The 22,433-nt window shown below is 36.2% G+C and overlaps 1 protein-coding gene across 1 annotated transcript; it reads right to left on the bottom strand.

Moving 5' to 3' along the window:
• Positions 1-6,009: 6,009 nt before the first annotated feature.
• LOC141691242 (uncharacterized) lies at positions 6,010-9,477 on the bottom strand. The gene is made up of 3 exons (XM_074495980.1): positions 8,627-9,477; positions 7,213-7,378; positions 6,010-6,711 (listed from the first exon to the last, which is right to left on the bottom strand). The coding sequence occupies exons 1-3, from the start codon at positions 9,475-9,477 to the stop codon at positions 6,010-6,012; spliced, it is 1,719 nt and encodes a 572-aa protein (XP_074352081.1).
• Positions 9,478-22,433: the final 12,956 nt, after the last annotated feature.

Here is a 22,433-nt window from a genome sequence, read left to right as displayed (position 1 = left end):
ATAGAGAGAGATCAGGGAGAGATGGAGACTGTAGGAATTATTTAGGTGATCATGTTGAATGTCAGGGGTCTCAAGCGTACCAAGTTCTTTAGTAAGTACTTACACAAAAATACTTATGTACACATCACATATTCTCCATTTCTATTTTTTCATATTCGTTTGTTATTGTTATTTACATTTTGCAAGTGTTTTCACCTTTATATATTATTTATGTAAATTTTGAAACAAGAATTACATGTAGATGTGCAAGTTAAAAACTAGCGTAAAAGCTCGTACGAGGCACCAGACTGCATGTATACTGAAATAATTTCTCACATATATATATATATAAAAGAATGATTTTATGATTAGAAAATGGAGAAATATTTTTTTGCTATATCTTATAATGTATAGTAATTTCGTAACATCATATATATTTCTCATGAACCAATTTTTTTTATAAAATTTGTTTACATTAAATTTGAATAAATATCTATACCATAAAAGATATATAATAATTTTAAATTTGGTAAAAATTATTTTAGATATAATGCAGCCCGCACCCCTACTTATATTAATATGATTTGAATTAAATCTTTGTATTCAGCCTCCGTAAACACGATTAACATTTAATATTATTGTATTAGATAAACGTAACTTCCTACTTGAAAATTGCACCTAATTGCAATCGTATATGGCCAAGCTTTTGTTTAGCTAAGTGGACATACGAACTTACTTTAACTAATATTATATATACTTTGACGGTATTCATGTTGGGACTCTATCAAATGGACTCTCAGTGAGCATAATAGGTATCATAGTAAAAACTTGTATTAAATAAATTCCACCAAGTTTGTTTTCTTTTATCTTAATATTGTTGTATACAGATGAATAATTTTTTATATTGTAACCGACCCAACCCAACACAAATTCTAACTGACCCGGCCCAATAAAATTCAACCCCAACTTTAATTGGGTTAAAAATTATTAAAACCGAATTAAATAGGTTGGGCTAGGGTTTTGCATTTAATCCACCCAACCTGACCCTCAGGCACCCCTAGTAGTCATTCTTGATAGGGGTGTACGCGGTGCGGTTTGATTCGGTTGTTGGGTAAAAAACTTGCGGTTTTTTAATATTTAAATCCACAACCAAATTTTTGGTAACTAAAAATCAATCAAATCCACCCATATAATTGCACTTGGTTTGCGGTTCAACCGCTCAAAAATTAACTTCATTTTTGCATGTGCTGAATGAATTATACGATTTTAACTCAAAATACATTAATTTATATAATGAGCGGTTGGAGATTGCGATTGGATTTTTGTGAAATTTATAAAAATGAATCCTCAACCAAATTATAAATAAAAGGTTATCTAAAATTTCATCCACGAGCACCCGCATTTTGCGGTTGTAAACGCAAAATGCGGATCGGCTGCAGATGGTTTTTTCGGTTAAAGCGGTTGAGCGAATTGAATGCACAACCCTAATTTTGGATGGTTACTCTTGGAGTTGTCTCATGTTATGTATGAAATGAACATATGGAGTGAATGTGTGTTTCTTGATTTCTTTTGGACTTTGTGAATTTCTTGCAATCTCCAACCGCTCATTATAGATTACACCAAAATAGACTAACACATTTTCTAAAGTTCTTTTTTCTATTTCTATTTTAAGTGCAGCAAATCTTCATATAATCTTCTAGATCCGTGACCCTCCTTTGCCCCGATCATCTTAGCCCTCAATCTTGCACTTCTCAATCTACATTTGTAGATTTTCCATTTTGATGATAAAATGATTTGTTGACATATAATCTTGAAGCTTCAGGGTTGATGCTTTCTGTAATTCTTGAAGTTGTTATCGAGATCTTCATATCGTATATAGATGTGCATATTGAGATGTAGAATAACTTGTCGATATCTCCACTTCTCTACATGTATTCTGACTTATCGATATCCCCACTTCTCTATATGTATTTTTGACTTGTCGATATCTCCACTTCTCTACATGTGTTTTTGACTCGTCGATATCTCCACTTTTCTACATGTCAAATTTACTTATTGACATCTTTACTTATCTATAGGTCAGATTGACTTTTTTACAAGTAAAGTGACTTCACTATAGGTGAAGTGACTTATCTACATGTGGGTGACTTCTCTACATACCAAAGTGACTTCTCGATATAATTCTCGATATAACTTGATATGTGACTTCTTGACATTTGACTTAGAATATTTTTCAACTTACATCTTTATTCTTCACCAATGAAACAGTCCGTACTTCCAGACTATTAACTCTAAACCAAAACTAATACAAAATCCAATTTACTAATCCAAAATCTATTACAAATGTGGTTATTATAAAACGCAGCTAAAAGCGGAAGTCCAAAAGTTAGTTTGCTCCAATTCTAAGATCCTCGAACACCAATGCTATCCAACTCGAATCTTAGACGAAAACCGAAATTATAAGTAATGAGTTATACGGCCTAGCAAAAAAATAATCGATCCAACTAGTAGGTCAAGTAACACATACACATATAACAAAGTATGATAATTTATACGATATGATATTTGAAACAAATATTTTTGATAAAGTTTCATATTCTTATTCCATAAACACGATACAAATAATCACATACAAGACAATAATTCAAAACCAATAATTCATGTCACGGCCACTACAACCCGGTGATAACGGTCCTAAATTTTCAGAAAACTGTCACTACAATCTGGTGACTACGGTCCTAAATTTTTATTCGATATTTTCACAAACCATGACTTAAATCAGAGATCCAAAATTATCGTTTAGACACTACACATATACATACAACAATATATATAACTCAAAATATATCATCACTTAGCCCAACTTTTGAAAATCAAATATAAACGCATAACATACAATTTTGAAAATACTAGTAAAACCGATCGAAATCTTACCTCAATCACAAAAACATATAATTCATATTAGAGAACACATACAATCCTTCGTAATCCATCAAACACGAAACATCTAAAATTTTGAAAGTCTCCATGATTCCAATCTGATCAGATCTTTATTTAGCCTTTTTAACCTCCTAAATGACGTTTTCTTAGAAAACACGAAACATAAAAGTTGTAGAAAACGAAAAGTCCTTTCCGAAAATTCCAAAATCATCAAATTCTGACTTATGATGAATTTTTTACGAAATTTACAAGATTATTGATTTTGATGTAAAAGAGCCCTACGAATTTTTATAATAAGAACGAGGAATAAGAATATGGTGTATTTATAACTTTATAAAACACTATTTCTTAACTACCAAGTTAATCGCATAAAAATCCAATCCAAATTCTAGGCCCATTAGTCTAGTTCAAATTTTAAATCCTAATCCTTATCCAATTTTAATCTTTTTTTATATTATTCAAAAAATTACGGGATATTACAACCAAGCAATTTATCTTCATTCTGAGGCGTAATCTTCTTCCAGATATTTATTCCTAACTTGTTGGTTGTTTACAGAAAAATGCTCCAGTCTAGTACATTTAAACCTTCTTACAGACTCAGGAAATACCACTACAAATTACATAAGATTACAAGTCACCTAAATTTTGGGATTGTCAATGTAACTTATTCTTGTTATGTTAAGGTATATTTTGCACAACATCTCACTTTATTTAACTATATACAAAACATCAGTTAGTTCTCCTGAGATAGCATTTATATATGTAACAACCCCTTTTTAATAATAAAATGAGATATTACTTAAAATCCATAAACCTGCAAACAGAGCACTAATATATTTCTAAACAATAATTAAACATTCTAAAAATCTCCATCAATAATATTAGATCTCCAAACTGTCTAAACCAATAATATAAATGCAAATTCTCTAAATAAATAATTAAGTCTAAATAATAATAAAATCAGAAATCCTAATTGATAAATGGGGTAGCTCTCCATCACACAGTCCCAGATTCCCCTAAGCACCTGCCAGAAAAAGAATACGGCATGAGCCAAACGCCCAGTACGAATTTTGAATATAATTTTTAAAATAAAGAGATCCGAAATAAATAATCAGCAATTTATAATAAAAGAATAATTTTAAAAATAAGTAAGGCTGAAGGAACGAGGGCTAAGGATATTTCATACCGAGATCAGAACAGATACAAATACATACATCATAGGGTACCTAATATGTGCAACAGAATGGATAACGTGTACGGCATATACAACGTCACCATAAATCAAATCACAAATCAAACTATGGGTGCACCCACGTATCCTGAACAAATATCAAATGCGCAAAAGTTCCTCCCAAGAGCTAACAGAAGGATACGCCGTGACCAATCACACTGTCACGGAAGTGTCATGTCACTGGTGCCGCAATGACATGGCTGTAGTATACCTACAGCTGGTTAACTCGGTATACCCTAAATCACTAAGGGTTCAAAATAAAATATTCTCGCAAATTTAACATCACCTGATACGAGTAATTCAGATTTCCAAAACAGAGGGTGTCATAAATAATATTTCAAAACAGAAGTAAACAAATATTTATAATTTTGCAAATCCATTTTAAAACAATTTTCGGAAGTCAAGGAGGTTAAAAGAATTTTTAACGGAACAAACAGAAGGTAGAACAAAACGAATCAAATATATATAATATCTAAGAGAAGTAGCGCAGAATAAAAGGGGACAAAATCCGTACCTTGAACGTAGCAACCAAAACCCCTAAAGAAATCTGCAACCACTTAGCTAATTTTAGACTCTCAATCTAGTGACAAAATTATAATCTAATCTTAGGCACGTATAATTATTTATTTTCCTTTTTTCACTATAACTAATTACCAAACCTAACCTCCATATTTGATATTTTAAATTATTTATTATCAACTCATGTTATTATATAGATTATTTCACTTCGTGCGGTACGTTTCCAAGTCACATCAGACCATCTAAACTTCAACAAATTTCTTACCATAATTTGAACACACATAACTTTATTTGGTAACATATATCAATTACTATATAATAATACCAAATAAAATGAAGATTACATAAGATACATCTATCTAGGCCGCAATAAACTTTAACATTATTATAAAATCAGGATCTAGTTTATAACATCAGTGTAAATGATAACTTAATAAAGTTAATATTAAATAATAAATAATTGAAACAAATACCCTCGTCTTTATAAATCTCCCGACTTAAAGTTACATGATATAGTAGATGAAATATATAATCTTAATGACCTTAATAAATAAATCAAAAGTTCCAAGAAAAATTGGTTTAATAAACTTAAGAGCACAATTTAAATATAAAGAATTATAAAAAAAAAAACTAGCATATAAATGCAGTGGCAGCAAACATGTTGTTAGACATGTTAAATATGATATAATAGTTATATTTTAAATGTAAAGCAATTATCCCAATAATGACCGTAACATAACTTATATATTAATAAGAGGAATTACAAACCCCGCCCTAAGTATAAATAAAAGATCTTAACATGTACGGTTATATAATTCATAAATTGATCACTGTAAAATAAATACTATAATTAAGTTATCAAATTAGTTCGAAATGATTTGACAGGACCATGTCAATATTAAAGACATTGTATAGAATCAAAAGTAGCATCTGATAATGGACAATTAATGAATAATAAAGAAGTGTACCAGATGTGGTAGGGAGAAAAGAATCGTTTGCTCCTTATGTACTCTCCTCCTCTTCGCCGGGTCGCTCTGTCAGAATATTTTTGTATTAGGGTTTATATAATATTTATATACACGACTTGGTTATAACAAACCGATTTCTATTCTAATTAGAAATTTAAGTTTATATCCAACTCTTTTTTTTAAATAGATTTTATTATTATTATTATTATTATTATTATTATTATTATTATTATATTTAAATTATATAAAATTTACATATATTACATATATACCCCCTTAAAAAGGATTTCGTCCCCGAAATCAAACGAAACTACTACTCATACCTGAATCGAATAAATGTGGATATTTCTCACGAATAGATTCTTCTAATTCTCAAGTAGCCTCTCTCTCCGAATGATTTCTCCACAAAACTTTCACAAATGGAATGGTGTTCTTTCTCAAAACTCGGTCCTCTCGAGCTAAGATAGCCTCAGCTTCTTCCTCACACGAAAGATCCTCTCTAATCGTATGCAATGGATACTGAACTACGTGTAACGGATGATATTTATAGCCCCTCAAAACAGACACGTGAAACACATTATTCACATGAGATAGTTGTGGCGGCAATGCAACTCTATAAGATACTTCCCCTACTTTCTCCATAACTTCAAAAGGGCCAACATATCTCGGACTAAGCTTTCCCTTCATACCAAAACGCTTCACACCCTTACAAGGTGACACCTTTAAGAACACATGATCACCAGGCTCCAATCCACCAAACTTCCTATGTTGGTCCGCGTAACTCTTTTGACGAGATCGAGCTTCCTTCAAACTTTCTTTAACTTTCTCCACCTTCTCATTAGTGATCCTAACCAACTCTGGCCCTTCAATAACTCTCTCACCAACCTCATCCCAACAAGATGGTGCCCTACACCTCCTACCATACAAAGCCTCAACTGGTGGCATACCAATAATTGCATGCCAACTATTATTATACGCGAACTCAACAAGATACAAATATTTATCCCAATCACATGTCCACTCTAACGCGCAAGCGCTCAATATATCCTCCAATGTCTGAATCGTCCTCTCTGACTGTCCATCGGTCTGCGGATGATAAGCTGTACTAAAATTAAGCCTCGTACCCCAAGCTTGCTGGAATCCCTTCCAAAAATGCGATGTAAATCTCGTATCCCTGTCAGAAACTATCAACACAGGCACACCATGAAGTCTAACAATATCACGCTGAAAAATCTCTGCCAACTCATGAACAGGAGTAGTCTCTCTAATAGGTAAAAAGTGAGCGGACTTAGTAAGTCTATCAACCACCACCCATATGACATCGTTCTTCTTGAAAGTCCTCGGCAAATGAGTCACAAAATCCATAGTAATATTTTCCCACTTCCAAACTGGAATATCTAGCTGCTGCAACAATACACTAGGCCTCTGATGGTCTATCTTCACTTGTTGACATGTAAAACATTTTCCCACAAATTCTGCTATATCTCCCTTCATTCCACTCCACCAAAAGTGTTTCTTCAAATCCCTATACATCTTGGTGGAACCTGGATGAATAGAAAATGAAGAACTATGAGCCTCCTTCAAAAAATTTTCACGAATCGTCATGTCTGCAGGAACACATAATTTACAACCCAACCATATCACACCCTCATCATCGACATGAAATTGTGTTTGCTTTCCACCTGCCACCTCAGATCTAATAGCTTCCAAACATGTATCATCCTTCTGAGCTTCCTTAACCCTTGAAACAAGATTCGGTTCCACTTTCAAATTTGCAATGCTACCACTTGATCCTCTAACATACAACTCAACACCCAAGCGCTCCAAATCTGAAATAAGGTGCGGCTGAGTAATGAGAGCTGCAACACTCCCCAAATTCTTCCTACTCAGAGCGTCTGCCACTACATTCTCCTTTCCTGAATGATACTGAATATTAGCATCATAATCCTTAAGAAGTTCAAGCCACCTTCGCTGCCTCATATTAAGCTCCTTTTGGGTAAAAATGTATTTGAGACTCTTGTGATCAGTAAAGATGTCACAAGTCTCTCCATATAAATAATGCCTCCAAATCTTCAAAGCAAAGACCACAGCCGCTAACTCCAAGTCATGGGTAGGATAGTTCACCTCATAAGGTTTAAGTTGCCTAGAGGCGTAAGAAATCACTTTCCCATGCTGCATAAGAACACACCCCAATCCTCTCTTAGAAGCATCACTATAAACCTGAAAACCTCCACTCCCTGATGGCAACACAAGTATTGGAGCAGACACCAACCTCTTCTTCAACTCTTGAAAGCTCTTCTCACGATCATCATTCCACTCAAACTTAATGCCCTTCCTCATTAGCTGAGTCAATGGCAAATCTATGGAAGAGAAACCTTCCACAAAACGCCTGTAGTAACCTGCCAGACCCAAGAAACTCCTCACCTCCGTCACATTGCTAGGTCTGGGCCAATTAGTAATAGCCTCGACTTTCGCAGGATCCAACTCAATGCCCCTACCAGATACAATATGCCCCAAGAATGCCACTTCCTCCAACCAGAATTCACACTTGGAAAATTTTGTAAACAACTTCTTCTCCCTCAAAATTTCAAGTACAGTACGTAAATGCTCCTCATGCTCCTCTCTGCTCCTAGAGTATATCAAGATATCATCAATGAAGACCACCACAAATTTATCCAGATAATCATGAAAGACCCGATTCATTAAATCCATAAATACCGCTGGTGCATTCGTCAACCCAAAGGACATCACGAGAAACTCATAATGACCATAACGAGTGCGAAATGCAGTCTTCGGAATATCCCTCTCTCTAACTCGTAACTGATGATAACCAGATCTCAAATCTATCTTCGAAAAGTACTTCGCCTCTTGTAACTGATCAAATAAGTCATCAATGCGTGGCAAATGATACCTGTTTCTGACAGTCACCTTATTCAACTCCCTGTAGTCAATGCACAACCTCATGGAACCATCCTTCTTCTTCACAAACAGCATAGGAGCGCCCCAAGGAGACACACTTGGCTTAATAAATCCTCTATCCAACAACTCTTGCAACTGTTCCTTCAATTCTTGCAACTCAAGTGGTGCCATTCGATAAGGCGCCTTAGAAATAGGCTCGGCACCTGGAAAAAGTTCAATAGTAAACTCCACCTCTCTATGTGGTGGCAAACCTGGTAGCTCATCGGGAAACACATCTTCATACTCCCTCACAAATGGATAATCCTCGATGCGAGGTTCATCCTTCGATGTATCCTTTACGAAAGCAAGGTAGCCATCACAGCCCTTAGACAACAATTTACTCGCCTTTAGAGCAGAAATTAACTTAACATCCCCCTTCGGCTGAGACCCTTGGTATACAAATTCTGGTTTATCTGCATCCCCAAAGATCACCCTTTTTTCTTGACAATCAATTGTGGCACGATGTTCACTCAACCAATCCATACCCAAGATAACATCAAAGTCATGCGTCTCCATCGGAAGCAAGTTAACCTTATAATTTTTATCTCCAACAGCTATCGGACACTCTCTATACACATCAGAAATAACAACAGAATTCCCCATCGGGGTAGAAATAGATATATAAGGATATAATAATGAAGGTGCAACGTCAAGATGACGAACAAACGATAAAGACACAACAGAATAGGTCGAACCAGTATCAAATAACACATAAGCATCACGTCTACCAACAAGAAGTGTTCCTGAAACGGTACCTGAATTAGTTGCTGCCTGATTTACCGTCAATGCAAACACTATGGTTGTAGGATTCTGCTGACTTCCACTGCCACTACCATCGCCAGCTCCTCCTCCACCAGGGTTGTGTGACACTGTGCAATCCATTACCCTATGGGACATGCTACCACACAAGAAACAAGCCCCAGTCTGTCTGTAATAAGCTCTACCTGGATGATATCCACCACATGTAGCACAAGGAGCCACTGGAATCATATTGGGGTTTCCCCCATACACTGAGTAACGGCTCTACCCCTGCTAACGATTCTGCCACTACCTAGGCAGCTTCTGTCGCTGAAACTGTTGTTTCTGATTCTGACCTACATACTGATTCCGGCCATGGAATAACTGACCACCCCTATTCTGATTTTGTCCACGCCACTGTCCCTGCTGACCATTCTGACCTCTATACCACTGTCTACCCAGTGCAAAACCCTGATCATCCCTAGTCCTCTTACTACCACTGTTAGACCTGGAAGTCCTGAAATCTATGCGCTCCTTCTCAACATCCTTTGTTGCATCAGCCGCCTCTGCCACATTATCAAATTTAAAAGAAATTATGGAACCTCTCAGATAAGACTTCAACCCCCATTTAAATTTATCAGCCTGCTGCGCAGCAGTCCCTGCAACTGTCCCAGCAAATCCAACCAACCTTATAAATCTCACCATATAATTAGTAATGCTCTCATCATGGTGCTGCGCAATCGAATAGAACTCCCTCAAATAAGCCTCCCTATCAGCATTAGAGAAGTACTGCTCATAGAATACCTCCTTGAATCCCTGCCATTCCAAAGCCTCTACATACTGCTCCCCTCTAGTAGCTTTCACTCCTCTCCACCATCTCTGAGCATCACCCTCCAACTTATACACAGCTAACCTGACCTTCTGAATCTCATCACAACCAAGTGCATCAAAAATCTTCTCGAGATGAACAATCCAATTTTCAGCATCAATGGGAGTCGGAGCTGCACTAAAAGAGTCTGGTTTCTGCTTCACAAACCTCTCCAACCATACAAACGGCTCCAGCTGATGGCCCTGACCATTCTGATTATGATTCCCATTGCCATTCTGATTTCCATGTCCATTCTGATTTCCCTCTCCATTCTGATTTCCTTCTCCATTCTGATTTCCCTCGCCATTCTGATTTCCTTGGTTTGCCAAAGCCTGCTGTACAGCCTGAGCCACTACTTGCCCTATCATCTCAGTAAGCTGAATGGGGTCAATATGAAAAGGATCACGTCTAGGAGGCATCTACAATATAAGATAGTGAACGAATGAAGATTACGAGAATAAATATGATGAAGCAGTTACAAAACAGATTTCAAAATGATGAAGAAGGATAAAATGATAAAGAGCAGAATGAAACGAAATTAAATGGAACACCCATCATATCCTCTACCCAAACTCACAGGTCAACCTAAGTAGGTTTTCTACAAGAAAGAACCTAAGCTCTGATGTCATCTCTATAACACCCCCTTTTTAATAATAAAAGGAAATATTACTTAAAATCCATAAACCTGCAAACAGAGCACTAATATATTTCTAAACAATAATTAAACATTCTAAAAATCTCCATCAATAATATTAGATCTCCAAACTGTCTAAACCAATAATATAAATGCCAAATTCTCTAAATAAATAATTAAGTCTAAATAATAATAAAATCAGAAATCCTAATCGATAAATGGGGTAGCTCTCCATCACATAGTCCCAGATTCCCCTAAGCACCTGCCAGAAAAAGAATACGGCATGAGCCAAACGCCCAGTACAGATTTGGAATACAATTTTTAAAATAAAGAGATCAGAAATAAATAATCAGCAATTTATAATAAAAGAATAATTTTAAAAATAAGTAAGGCTGAAGCAACGAGGGGTTAGGATATTTCATACCGAGATCAGAACAGATACAAATACACACATCATAGGGTACCTAATGTGTGCAACAGAATGGATAACATGTACGACATATACAACGTCACCATAAATCAAATCACAAATCAAACTCTGGGTGCACCCACGTATCCTGAACAAATATCAAATGCGCAAAAGCTCCTCCCAAGAGCTAACAAAAGGATATGCCGTGACCAATCACACTGTCATGGAAGTGTCATGTCACTGGTGCCGCAATGACATGGTTGTAGTACCCCTACAGCTGGTTAACTCGGTATACCCTAAATCACTAAGGGTTCAAAATAAAATATTCTCACAAATTTAACATCACCTGATACGAGTAATTCAGATTTCCAAAACAGAGGGTGTCATAAATAATATTTCAAAACAGAAGTAAACAAATATTTATAATTTTGCAAATCCATTTTAAAACAATTTTTGGAAGTCAAGGAGGTTAAAAGAATTTTTAACGACACAAACAGAAGGTAGAACAAAACGAATAAAATATATATAATATCTAAGAGAAGTAGCGCAGAATAAAAGGGGACAGAATCCGTACCTTGAACGTAGCAACCTGTTAGGTCACACACACACTGTAGAGGGGGTGAATACAGTGTATAGTACACTCAAATCGAACTTTAAGAACTTAAGTAACAGAAAACAAACTTTATTGAAACAATAAACTCTGTTACAGTATGAAACTGTTACCTCTCAGTGATGAACAAATATCACGAGAGCTGCTAGGGTTACAATGAATAATCTTTTCTAATAATGATAACACTTATAGTGTAAACCCTATGTCTGTGTTTATATACTACACAGCTACAAGATAATCGCTAATTGATATGGAATATAATTCTGCTTCCTAAAATATATCAATCAGATATCTTTTCTTCCAAGTATTCCATTCTTCACGGAATTCCTTCTTCATGCATATCTCTTCTTATGTTTATCTCGATCTTCTTTCCTTTAATCAGCTACTGTCCTTATCTGATTGTCCTTCAGCACTTAAGTTCTGATATCTATCTTCTGATGATTATCTCCTGATAATATAAGTACTGATATCCTTAAGTCCTGACTTCCAGTATAAGTACTGATCAACAGTTAAGTACTGATTTATCCTGTTCAGTAAGATCTGAAAGCTAAACATAAAACATATTAGCCATGACATTATCAAATATATCTAACAATCTCCCCCAACTTGTAAATTAACATAATATACAAGTTTAACAGATATTTGATGATGTCAAAAACATTAAGTACAAATGCATGAGAAATAGACTAGATAACTACAACTTACAGTCCTTAAAGTTTTTACCAATTTCAACTTCTGATAACAACTTCAGTCTGTATAAATATCAGTATTTAAGCAGTTGTAGATCTTCAACTTGGCTTCTTCATTTTCTGATCTCTCTGATGTCAGGAGTTGTTCTGAGATAGTTCTTCAACAAACATTTCTCAGCATATCTTAGTTCATCAATCATTCTCCTTTTAACATCTTTAAGCTCTGCAGTATCTTCACCAGTTTGAAAGATTGCAGCTCTTAGATCATTGATCTTTGCTTTTCTCAACTCCTGATCTAGTCTTATGACATAAGCTTTGTCAGACTCTAGATTGAATTCAAGTCCCTTAATACCAAGATACGTTCTGATCTGTGCAGTATTAGGCTTTATATCAACAATATCACCATTGTGATCTCTGTACTTTGGAACATATATGCTGTCAGACTTAACAGAATAAAGCCTTTTCTGTCTCTGAATCTGTTCTTTTAAATAGTTTGCAGCAGTCTCTGTTATTCTGTCATCCACTTGAAGTAAGAAAAGTACATGCTCCAATTCTTCAAAATGCTTCAATGGAATGGCATTTTGTCTTATATGATAAACCCTACCACCTGTCATGAAATACAACATGATGTATTCTTTCAAGTAGGTATGGTAAACCATCTGTACAGATTCCAGTTGATTCAATCTCTCAGGAGTTGCTCCAATACCTGGTTCACTCAAGAAAGTTGGATCATTGGTAGTGTTGTGTACTCTTCTTTCATCAGCACTTCCCAATCCAGTTTTATCTCTAGCTTCCTTTCCAGTAACTACTCTTGCTTCAAAACCACTTGCAGTAGTCTTCAAAGATTGAGTCTGTTTTGCTTTAGTGAATCCTGGTAGGAGTGTCTTTGATCTATTTTCTGATATCAAGTTAACTTGAGCTCTGTCAGAGGTTACTTGCTTCTTCTGAATATCAGAACTTACAATTTCTTGACTATGAACAACTTGAGCCATGTCAGAGGTTGTTTTAAGAACTTTTCTTGAAGTCAGAGCAAGATCATCTTTTTCATCAGAAATTTCTTCTTCCTCAGGAGGTACATAAACCTTGATAGGTTCACCAACCTTTTCTTTACCCTTGGATCTTGGTTCTATCTGTGGTTGTGATCTAGCTAATGTTGCTTCAGTATGTGTCCTTTCTTTGATCATAATGCCTTTAAGTTTTGGAAGTGACTTTTTACCAGAAGCTTCAGATTTAGATGTGACTTTCTCTGATTTAAGTCTGGCTTCTTCTTCCTTTAAACTTTCCAAGTCCATTTCTGGATTTTCTTGAAGAAATAACTGTCTTGACATTTCTTCATCAAGATCTAGAAGTTCATCAGAACTTATCCTTTTACTAGCAGCAGAACTTATTCTTTTCCCAGTATCAGAACTTGTCCTGTGACTAGCTCGTCTTGATGTGAATCTTCTACCTTGACTATGACCACTACCCATTCCAGAGTTTCCTTGGTCATCTTTTCCATCATCCTTTCCTTGCAGTCCTTGCAGTGTCTTGTTGGTTTTGCATTTGGACTTAATTACCTTCTCCCCCTTTTTGGCATCAGCAGGTAGTAAAAGAGAGATAAGTAATTCCACTGAGGTCTGGATTTCAGTAAGTTGCGATTGCTGAGAAGCTTGATTTGTCAGAATGTCATCAATCTGAGCTTGTTGTTTCTCTTGAGTTTTCTCAATATAAGCAATCCTGTCAATGGTAGGTTGAAAGAACTTTTTCTTATCAATTTTCCAAACTTGTTCTTGTTTGATAAAGTTCTCCTGAATCTTGTGTAGCTCTGCATGAGTAGTTGAATGAAGACCTTGTAGATGTTTAGTACTCAATGCAGTGACTCTAAGCTGGGTTTTAAAATCATCAGAATTTAACATTTCATCAGCTTTAGTCAAGTGCTCAACAAGATGTAATGCATTTGGAACACATGAAACTGAGTTCCATTCCTTAGTCCACTCCTGTCCTGCAGGAGTTTCACTCCAAGGCACTGGTGCATCCCTGATAACAAACTCCTTTACCAGTTCAGACTTAGGAAGAGTCGGTTGAGGAGTATGTCCTGAAGGACCTGCTTCATCAGCATCTACAGTTGGAGCAGCTTCACCAGTATCTCCAGCATTTGCAGCATCAGAACTTAAAGAATCAGTATCTTCTGATAAAACAATAGTGTGAGTAACAATGGAGGCTTCAGCATCCTCTAATTGTTGTTCTGATACTAAGTTATGATCAACAGCCATATCCTGATGCTCACCTAAAGTCTGATCATCAGCATCTTGATGCAGAGAAGGTGTTGTTGATAACTCTGGAGTTTGAACAGCATCAGTAACAGGTGTTGTGAAAGGATTATTTGCTGTTGGAGCTTCTAAGAAAAGTATTTCAGGCACAACCAGGTTCTGAAGATCAATTTCAGCACTTGTGCCTGGATCAACAAGAGACACAGATGGTGAGTTAGCCTTGTTAGATACAGCTTCCAGAGATGGAGTTGATGGAGAAAAAGTGATTGGAGCAAATTCCTTGTCTTGTGAGATCAGAGATTCCTGATCCCCTTCCTTAGCTGCTTCCTCCTCATCATCTGAAACTGGCCTTTATGCCCTCTGTTTCTTGTACTTCCTTGTTGATTTGGATTCTTTGGGAGTTTCAGGAACAGTCATTCGTCTAAGCCTTTTGAGAAGCTTGGAACCCCCAATATCAGAATCCTTCTGAGAAGTTGCTTTTTCAGCTTCATTTACCACAGGTTCTGAAGAAGAAATCTGTTCCTCAGAATCTGATTCATCTCTCAAAGTAATCCTCCTCCTCTTTTGAGGTATTTGAGGAACAGTCTTTGTTCTCTTTGGCTTAGAGGATGTAGGCTTCACAGTAGGTGCTGAAGAAGAAGGTTGAGCTGTTTGTGAAGTGGAGAGATAGGATTTGAGATAAGTTCTGAGGGTAGGCTGAGATATACCCTGAGTGGTAGGGACAGAATCTGTTTCACAGACTGAGGAATCTGTAATGGTCTCACCATTGATTTCTTTGTGTCAGCATTTATCAGGTCGTTAAAGTACCTTTTTGCAACCTTAAAGGATGGGGTTTGAGTGCTGACTAACTGGGGTTCATCAGTACAATACGTATAAATAAGTTGACAGAATCGAGCAAAGTAAACAACAGTTCTATCCTCTGTCATCCTATCCCCAATAAAACCAATTAAAGCAGTTACAAAATCAAAGTGAGTTTGATTGATAAGTGCATACCCGATGTGCTGACTCATTATTGGGATAGCATCAAATTTTGAACACTTGTTGCCAAAAGCCTTGGTGATGCAATCGAAGAAGAAACTCCATTCTCTTCTGATATGAGCCCGTTTCAATTGTCCTAGTTTCATCAGACTCTTTTCATATCCCAAATCAGTCATTAACTCCCGAAGTTCTGATTCCTCTGGTATAGAGAAAGTACAATCTTCTGGAAGATGTAATGCTCTTCGTACTGTACCAGGAGTGACTACATAGGATGAATCACCCACTTGGAAGATAATACTGGGAGTTCCTCGTTTACCACCATCATCAAAAACTCCAGTCCTCCAGAACCTCAGAACTTGTTGACTTGAAAATAATTCAGGCTGAGTTAGGGCATACCCAACCTCACTATGTGCAAGAAGATCTTGCACAAAGTGCAATTCAGATGGAGCTTCAGTGTGATCAAGAACTGCAGCATAGTTGTTAGGGACAAACTTAGCTCCATCAATGATTAAATCCTTTGGTGCCATGTGAAAAAAAAATGAGATTTAAGTATGCCTGTTAGGTGTTTGATATAATGTCTGTATGAAAACAACGGAAAAAGTAAAGTGAAGGAGAGTAAAAGTAAGAAGAGAGATAAAAGATAAAGAAATTAAAAAGATTAAAGAAATCTTCTCTCTGCTGTACTTATAAAAAAAATATTACCGTTGGACACCTGTTAGACATGCAGTAATAACGGACAGTTACTGGGCTCGAGAAAACAGTAATCATTACTTACCCATTTGCCGAGTTTTAAGGAAAAACTGTTCCATGTATCAAGGGAAACAATTTTAATTCAAAATTTAACCCGTTAGCACTGATTGAATTATTTTTCACTGCAACATTAATATTCTGAAAATAAATCATGTTAAAAATGACCGAGATAATGTCGATGAATAAGTGCTGACAGAGAATCAGAACTTAAATAAAAACAAAATTTAAATGGTCATCAGAATATCAATCAGGATTTATCAACACAAGACAAATAACTCAGATATCAAATCTTGAAGTAAAAACAATTTTCATTAATATATCAAGACAATACATTCATGAATTTGGAAATTTACATCAGTACTTATACAAGATTTTTCCTAAGCTTCTAATCCTAACATCAACAGCTTTAGTCCTAGCTAAGAAGCCTGACAAAGCTGAGGATGAAGAAGAACAGGAAGAAGACAAGATTAAGTCATCTTCCTCTTCCTATCTTCGACAAACAAGATGGCGAGTCGTATGATTCGCTCTTGCTGACGGATAGCTTCCCGCCTTTCCTCCTCCAATCGCTCCAGATGGCGATGGTAATCCATATAGAAGAATAGAAGGTGAGTCAGCACCTCCTGTGGGACAGAGTCCCAGATCTCCTCAGGAATGGCTGTTACATGCCACTCCTGCTGCCACTCGGTACAACTTAGCTCCATATTGAAGGTTTGGTAGTTCAAAAACATGTTGTATCTGACCATTGTGTTTTTGGAAGAAAAAGGAGGATAAGTGTGTGAGAAGAATGTGATGGAAAGAATGATGTGAAGTGGTTGCTTATATAGGCAAGAGAATGCCAGGAGACGCAAAGATATTTAATACTGACAGGTAGAGTTAAGTCTACCTCGTCTCCCCAGACTTGAAAAAGAAGAACAGTCATTGGAAATAGGAATCATGGTCTAGACCGCACAAGACACAAGAAACAGTGGACTGTTCAAGTACGAATACCATTAATCCTAATCATAGTGACTATTAATCTTCCACTTCAACATATTCTAGTTCGAACTGAGACTGTTATCAAATTTTATTCACAGATAAGCCAAGTAAAGGATTAGACTGAAAAATCAGAACTTAGACCTATACCAGAACTTAACAGTCATCAGAACATAATTTTTTAACTCGAAAAAGGAATGCCCATCTTAGTAAATCCTCATACAAGTTCTGAGTTATAGATGTCAGAACTTAATCATCAGAACGTGTAACTAGAACTTGTCCTCAGAATTTGTGCAATAATGACACAAAGACTGTTTATCTAAAATAACATAGACCACCACAGAAATTTTCATCATTCAGATGGAGTGATTAGTGTGTGCATTAAGCTAAATAACAGACAAAGAGTAAAGTCTGATTCACTTCAGTACATCTTAGAAATAAGGCATAACTAAAATTTTGCTAAAGATCTGTCATTGTCCTGAAACCTACTGATGAATGAGTTCATGCTTGAGTCCACCTCAACTGTTTTGTGCTAATTTTATGCATCTTTTGCAATTCTATTTTACAGTGGCTTCTCAGCGTAAGTGAGTCACGACTGTTTATCAGAATTTATGCTATTATCAGAGTATTTCTCCAGTAATCATAGAGTGTGAAAAGTCACCAAGAAAATATTTTGCTTTTCTAATGCATATTTACTTAATACCAGCAATGCACTTGGGTCGTCCCTTCCCACATTTTTACTCTAGATCTCAAAGGAGTACCTGATTTTATTCTTTGATCTTTTTGCTTTTTCTTTTGATAAGTGAGGTTTATCAGCACTTAGTACATTCAGCAGTTTTACTAGTATCAGAACTTAAAAGATGAGTAGTATTATTCTAATTTGTGACTTAGTAATAAGATATACAAAGTAAACTTAACTAAGCTCAATTATCAGAATTTGCTAGTGTCATAAGATTTCCACTGAAATAATTACTTCTTACATGGAATCATTTGTTTATTGAAGACTACTAGGTCAGTATCTAGCACAGTTATCCTCATAGGATTGAATAGGTACTAGAACAAACATATCACTTATCAGAGTTTAGAAACATAAATCAGACAACAGTCAGTACTTAAAGACATTTATCAATTAAGCACAGAATATACAATGAGATTAATTCTGTAAATACTGAGCATAAAGTCTGATAACACAGAACAAGTCTAAGCAGATTTAGAGAAAGAACCTGAAACCATTCCAAGTTCATTTACCAATCTTGTAAAAGTAGCTTCACACAGTGGTTTTGTGAAGATATCTGCTAGTTGTTGATCTGTTGGAACAAAGTGCAATTCCACTGTACCTTCATCCATATGTTCCCTGATGAAGTGGTACCTGATGCTGATATGCTTTGTCATAGAGTGTTGAACTGAATTACCTGTCATAGCAATAGCACTTTGATTATCACAGTAAATAGGGATTTTGAAATATGTTAACCCATAATCCAGTAACTGATTCTTCATCCAAAGAATCTGTGCACAACAGCTTCCTGCAGCAATATACTCTGCTTCTGCAGTTGATGTGGAAATTGACTTTTGTTTCTTGCTGTACCAAGAAACCAATCTGCCTCCAAGAAATTGGCAGCTTCCACTTGTGCTTTTCCTGTCAATTTTGCACCCTGCAAAATCTGCATCTGAGTAACCTATTAGTTGAAAATCTGATTCTCTAGGATACCATAATCCCAGAGCAGCTGTTCCTTTAAGATACTTAAAGATTCTTTTTACAGCTGTTAAGTGAGGTTCTCTTGGATCTGCTTGAACTCTTACACAAAGACAGGTAGCATACATGATATCAGGTCTACTAGCAGTTAGATAGAGTAGAGAGCCAATCATACCTCTGTAGTCAGTAATATCTACTGATTTACCGGTATCCTTATCCAGTTTTGTAGCAGTGGCCATTGGAGTGGATGCACTTGAACAATCTTGCATTCCAAATTTCTTTAGCAAGTTTCTGGTGTACTTGGTTTGACAAATAAAAGTGCCTTCCTCATTCTGCTTGACTTGAAGGCCCAGAAAATAGCTAAGTTCCCCCATCATACTCATCTGATATCTTGACTGCATTAGTTTGGCAAACTTTTTGCAAAGTTTGTTATTTGTAGATCCAAAAATGATATCATCAACATAAATCTGGACCAGAAGTAAGTCATTTCCATGGTTGAGGTAGAACAATGTTTTGTCTATTGTCCCTCTGTTGAATCCACTCTCCAGAAGAAACTGAGCTAAAGTCTCATACCATGCTCTAGGAGCTTGCTTAAGTCCATAAAGTACTTTATCAAGCCTGTAGACATAATCTGGATGTTTGGTATCTACAAAACCTGGAGGTTGTTCAACATATACCTCTTCCTCCAATTCTCCATTGAGAAAAGCACTTTTCACATCCATTTGAAAGACAGTAAACTTTTTGTGAGCAGCATAAGCCAAAAATATCCTTATGGCTTCTAACCTAGCAACTGGTGCAAATGTTTCATCATAATCAATTCCCTCCTGTTGAGAATATCCTTTTGTAACCAGCCTTGCCTTATTCCTTGTAATTATGCCATCACTGTCAGTTTTGTTTCTGAATACCCACTTTGTACCAACAACAGATCTATTCTTTGGTCTTGGCACTAGGGTCCAGACTTTGTTTCTTTCAAATTCATTCAACTCTTCCTGCATTGCTTGCACCCAATCAGCAATTTGAAGAGCTTCTTCCACTTTCTTTGGCTCAGTCTGAGAGAGAAAAGAATTGTAAAGACATTCATTTGAAGTACCTGTTCTAGATCTGACACCTGCATCAGGATTTCCAATTATCAAATCAGGTGTATGTGATTTTGTCCACTTCCTTGCAGATGGAAGGTTTTCTCTAGAACTGGATGATCCCCCATGATCCATGCTATATTCATTTTCTGATGCTCCCCCTGAATCTATGCTCTCTGAGTTGGATTCTTTAGTATTTAGATTTTCAGCACTATCAGAACTTGGCTTATCAGGACTTGACGAATCAGAACTTGAAGAGCCAGATGCATGTTCTGATGTTTCTTGAGATGTGGTAGGATCTTGAGTATGCTCCCCCTGCATAGGTGCATCTTCCTTTGACGTAGTCACCACAGTTTCAATAACATCAGAGTTTAATCCATCAGAGTTTACAGTATCAGGACTTAGACTGTCAGGATTTTTAGTATCAGAATTTGAGTCTTCATTTTCAAATCTCAGCTGATTATGGTCAATGAAATCTTCAAGACCAGTGATCTTCTTGTCATCAAAAGAGACATTGATAGATTCCATGACCACTTTTGTTCTCAAATTATAGACTCTGAAGGCTTTTGTGGAAAGTGGATATCCAACAAAGATTCCTTCATCAGCTTTTAGATCAAACTTTGATAGCTGTTCAGGATGAGTCTTGAGAACAAAACACTTGCATCCAAATACATGAAAATATTTCAGATTTGGCTTCTTTTTCTTCACCATCTCATATGGTGTTTTTCCATGCTTGTTAATGAGTGTTGCATTTTGAGTAAAACAAGCAGTCTCCACAGCTTCAGCCCAAAAATAGGTTGGAAGCTTTGCTTCTTCAAGCATTGTACGTGCAGCTTCAATGAGAGTTCTATTCTTCCTTTCAACAACTCCATTTTGCTGTGGAGTTCCAGGAGCAGAAAATTCCTGCTTTATTCCATGGCTTTTGCAGAACTCTTCCATTATCAAATTCTTGAACTCAGTGCCATTATCACTCCTTAAAATTTTCACAGAATCTTTGACCATTTTATCCAGCTGTTTGACATGATCAATCAAGATAGATGCAGTTTCACTTTTTGTGTGCAAGAAATACACCCATGTGTATCTGGTGAACTCATCCACTATGACCAACGCATACTTCTTCTTTGCAATAGACATGACATTTATTGGACCAAATAGATCAACATGTATTAGATGATAAGGCTCAAGAATTGATGATTCAGTCTTGCTCTTGAATGAAGATTTTCTTTGTTTGGCTTTCTGACATGAATCACAAAGACCATCAGGAGCAAATACTGTGTTTGGCAATCCTCTCACAAGATCTTTCTTGACCAGTTCATTTATATTGTTGAAATTTAAATGAGAGAGTTTCTTATGCCAATTCCAGCTTTCTTCAATTGATGCTCTACTCATCAGACAGATTGCAGAACCATCAGTACTTGTTGAAAGCTTAGCTTCATAAATGTTACCACGCCTGTATCCTTTCAGAACAACTTTGCCTTTAGATTTACTCACAATTTCACAGTGTTCTTCAAAGAAATCAACATGATAACCTCTGTCACAGATTTGACTTATACTCAGTAGGTTGTGTTTAAGTCCTGAGATCAGAGCTACTTGTTTAATTATGACATTTCCAAGATTGATATTGCCATATCCCAATGTTTTTCCAATGTTGCCATCTCCATAAGAAACACTTGGGCCAGCTTTCTCCACAAAGTTTGATAGCAGGGTCTTATTTCCAGTCATATATCCTGAACATCCACTGTCCAGAACTAGAATATTTTTCCTGTTCCCCTGCAATTACAAAGACCACTAATTATTAGTTTTAAGGACCCAGACTTGCTTGGATCCTTTGGCCTTATTAAGTTTGTTAACATTTGCAGCGGATTTAGCATCAGAGTTTATGTTAATATTTTTCTTATCAGAACTTACACTATCAGACTTTGAAACAGAATTTACACTAGAAGGAACAATGGAAACTTTCTTCAAAGAAGGTTTTATTTGATAATAATCATAATACAAACTATGATATTCCTTACAAGTATAAATGGAATGCCATAAACTACCACAGTGAAAACAAGGATTTTGTGGTTTGTATCTAACAGACTGACTCTTAACTCCTGATCTTGAAGGTAAGGAGTTAATATTCTTATTCTTCCTGCAAAAAGAAGCCAGATGGTTAGAACTTCCACAGTT

This window comes from Apium graveolens, chromosome 10, assembly GCF_009905375.1.
Source record: "Apium graveolens cultivar Ventura chromosome 10, ASM990537v1, whole genome shotgun sequence".
In the NCBI taxonomy this organism is placed as follows: domain Eukaryota; kingdom Viridiplantae; phylum Streptophyta; class Magnoliopsida; order Apiales; family Apiaceae; genus Apium; species Apium graveolens.
Note: the sequence above shows the minus strand (reverse complement) of the source record. Positions and strands in the feature narration are given on the sequence as shown.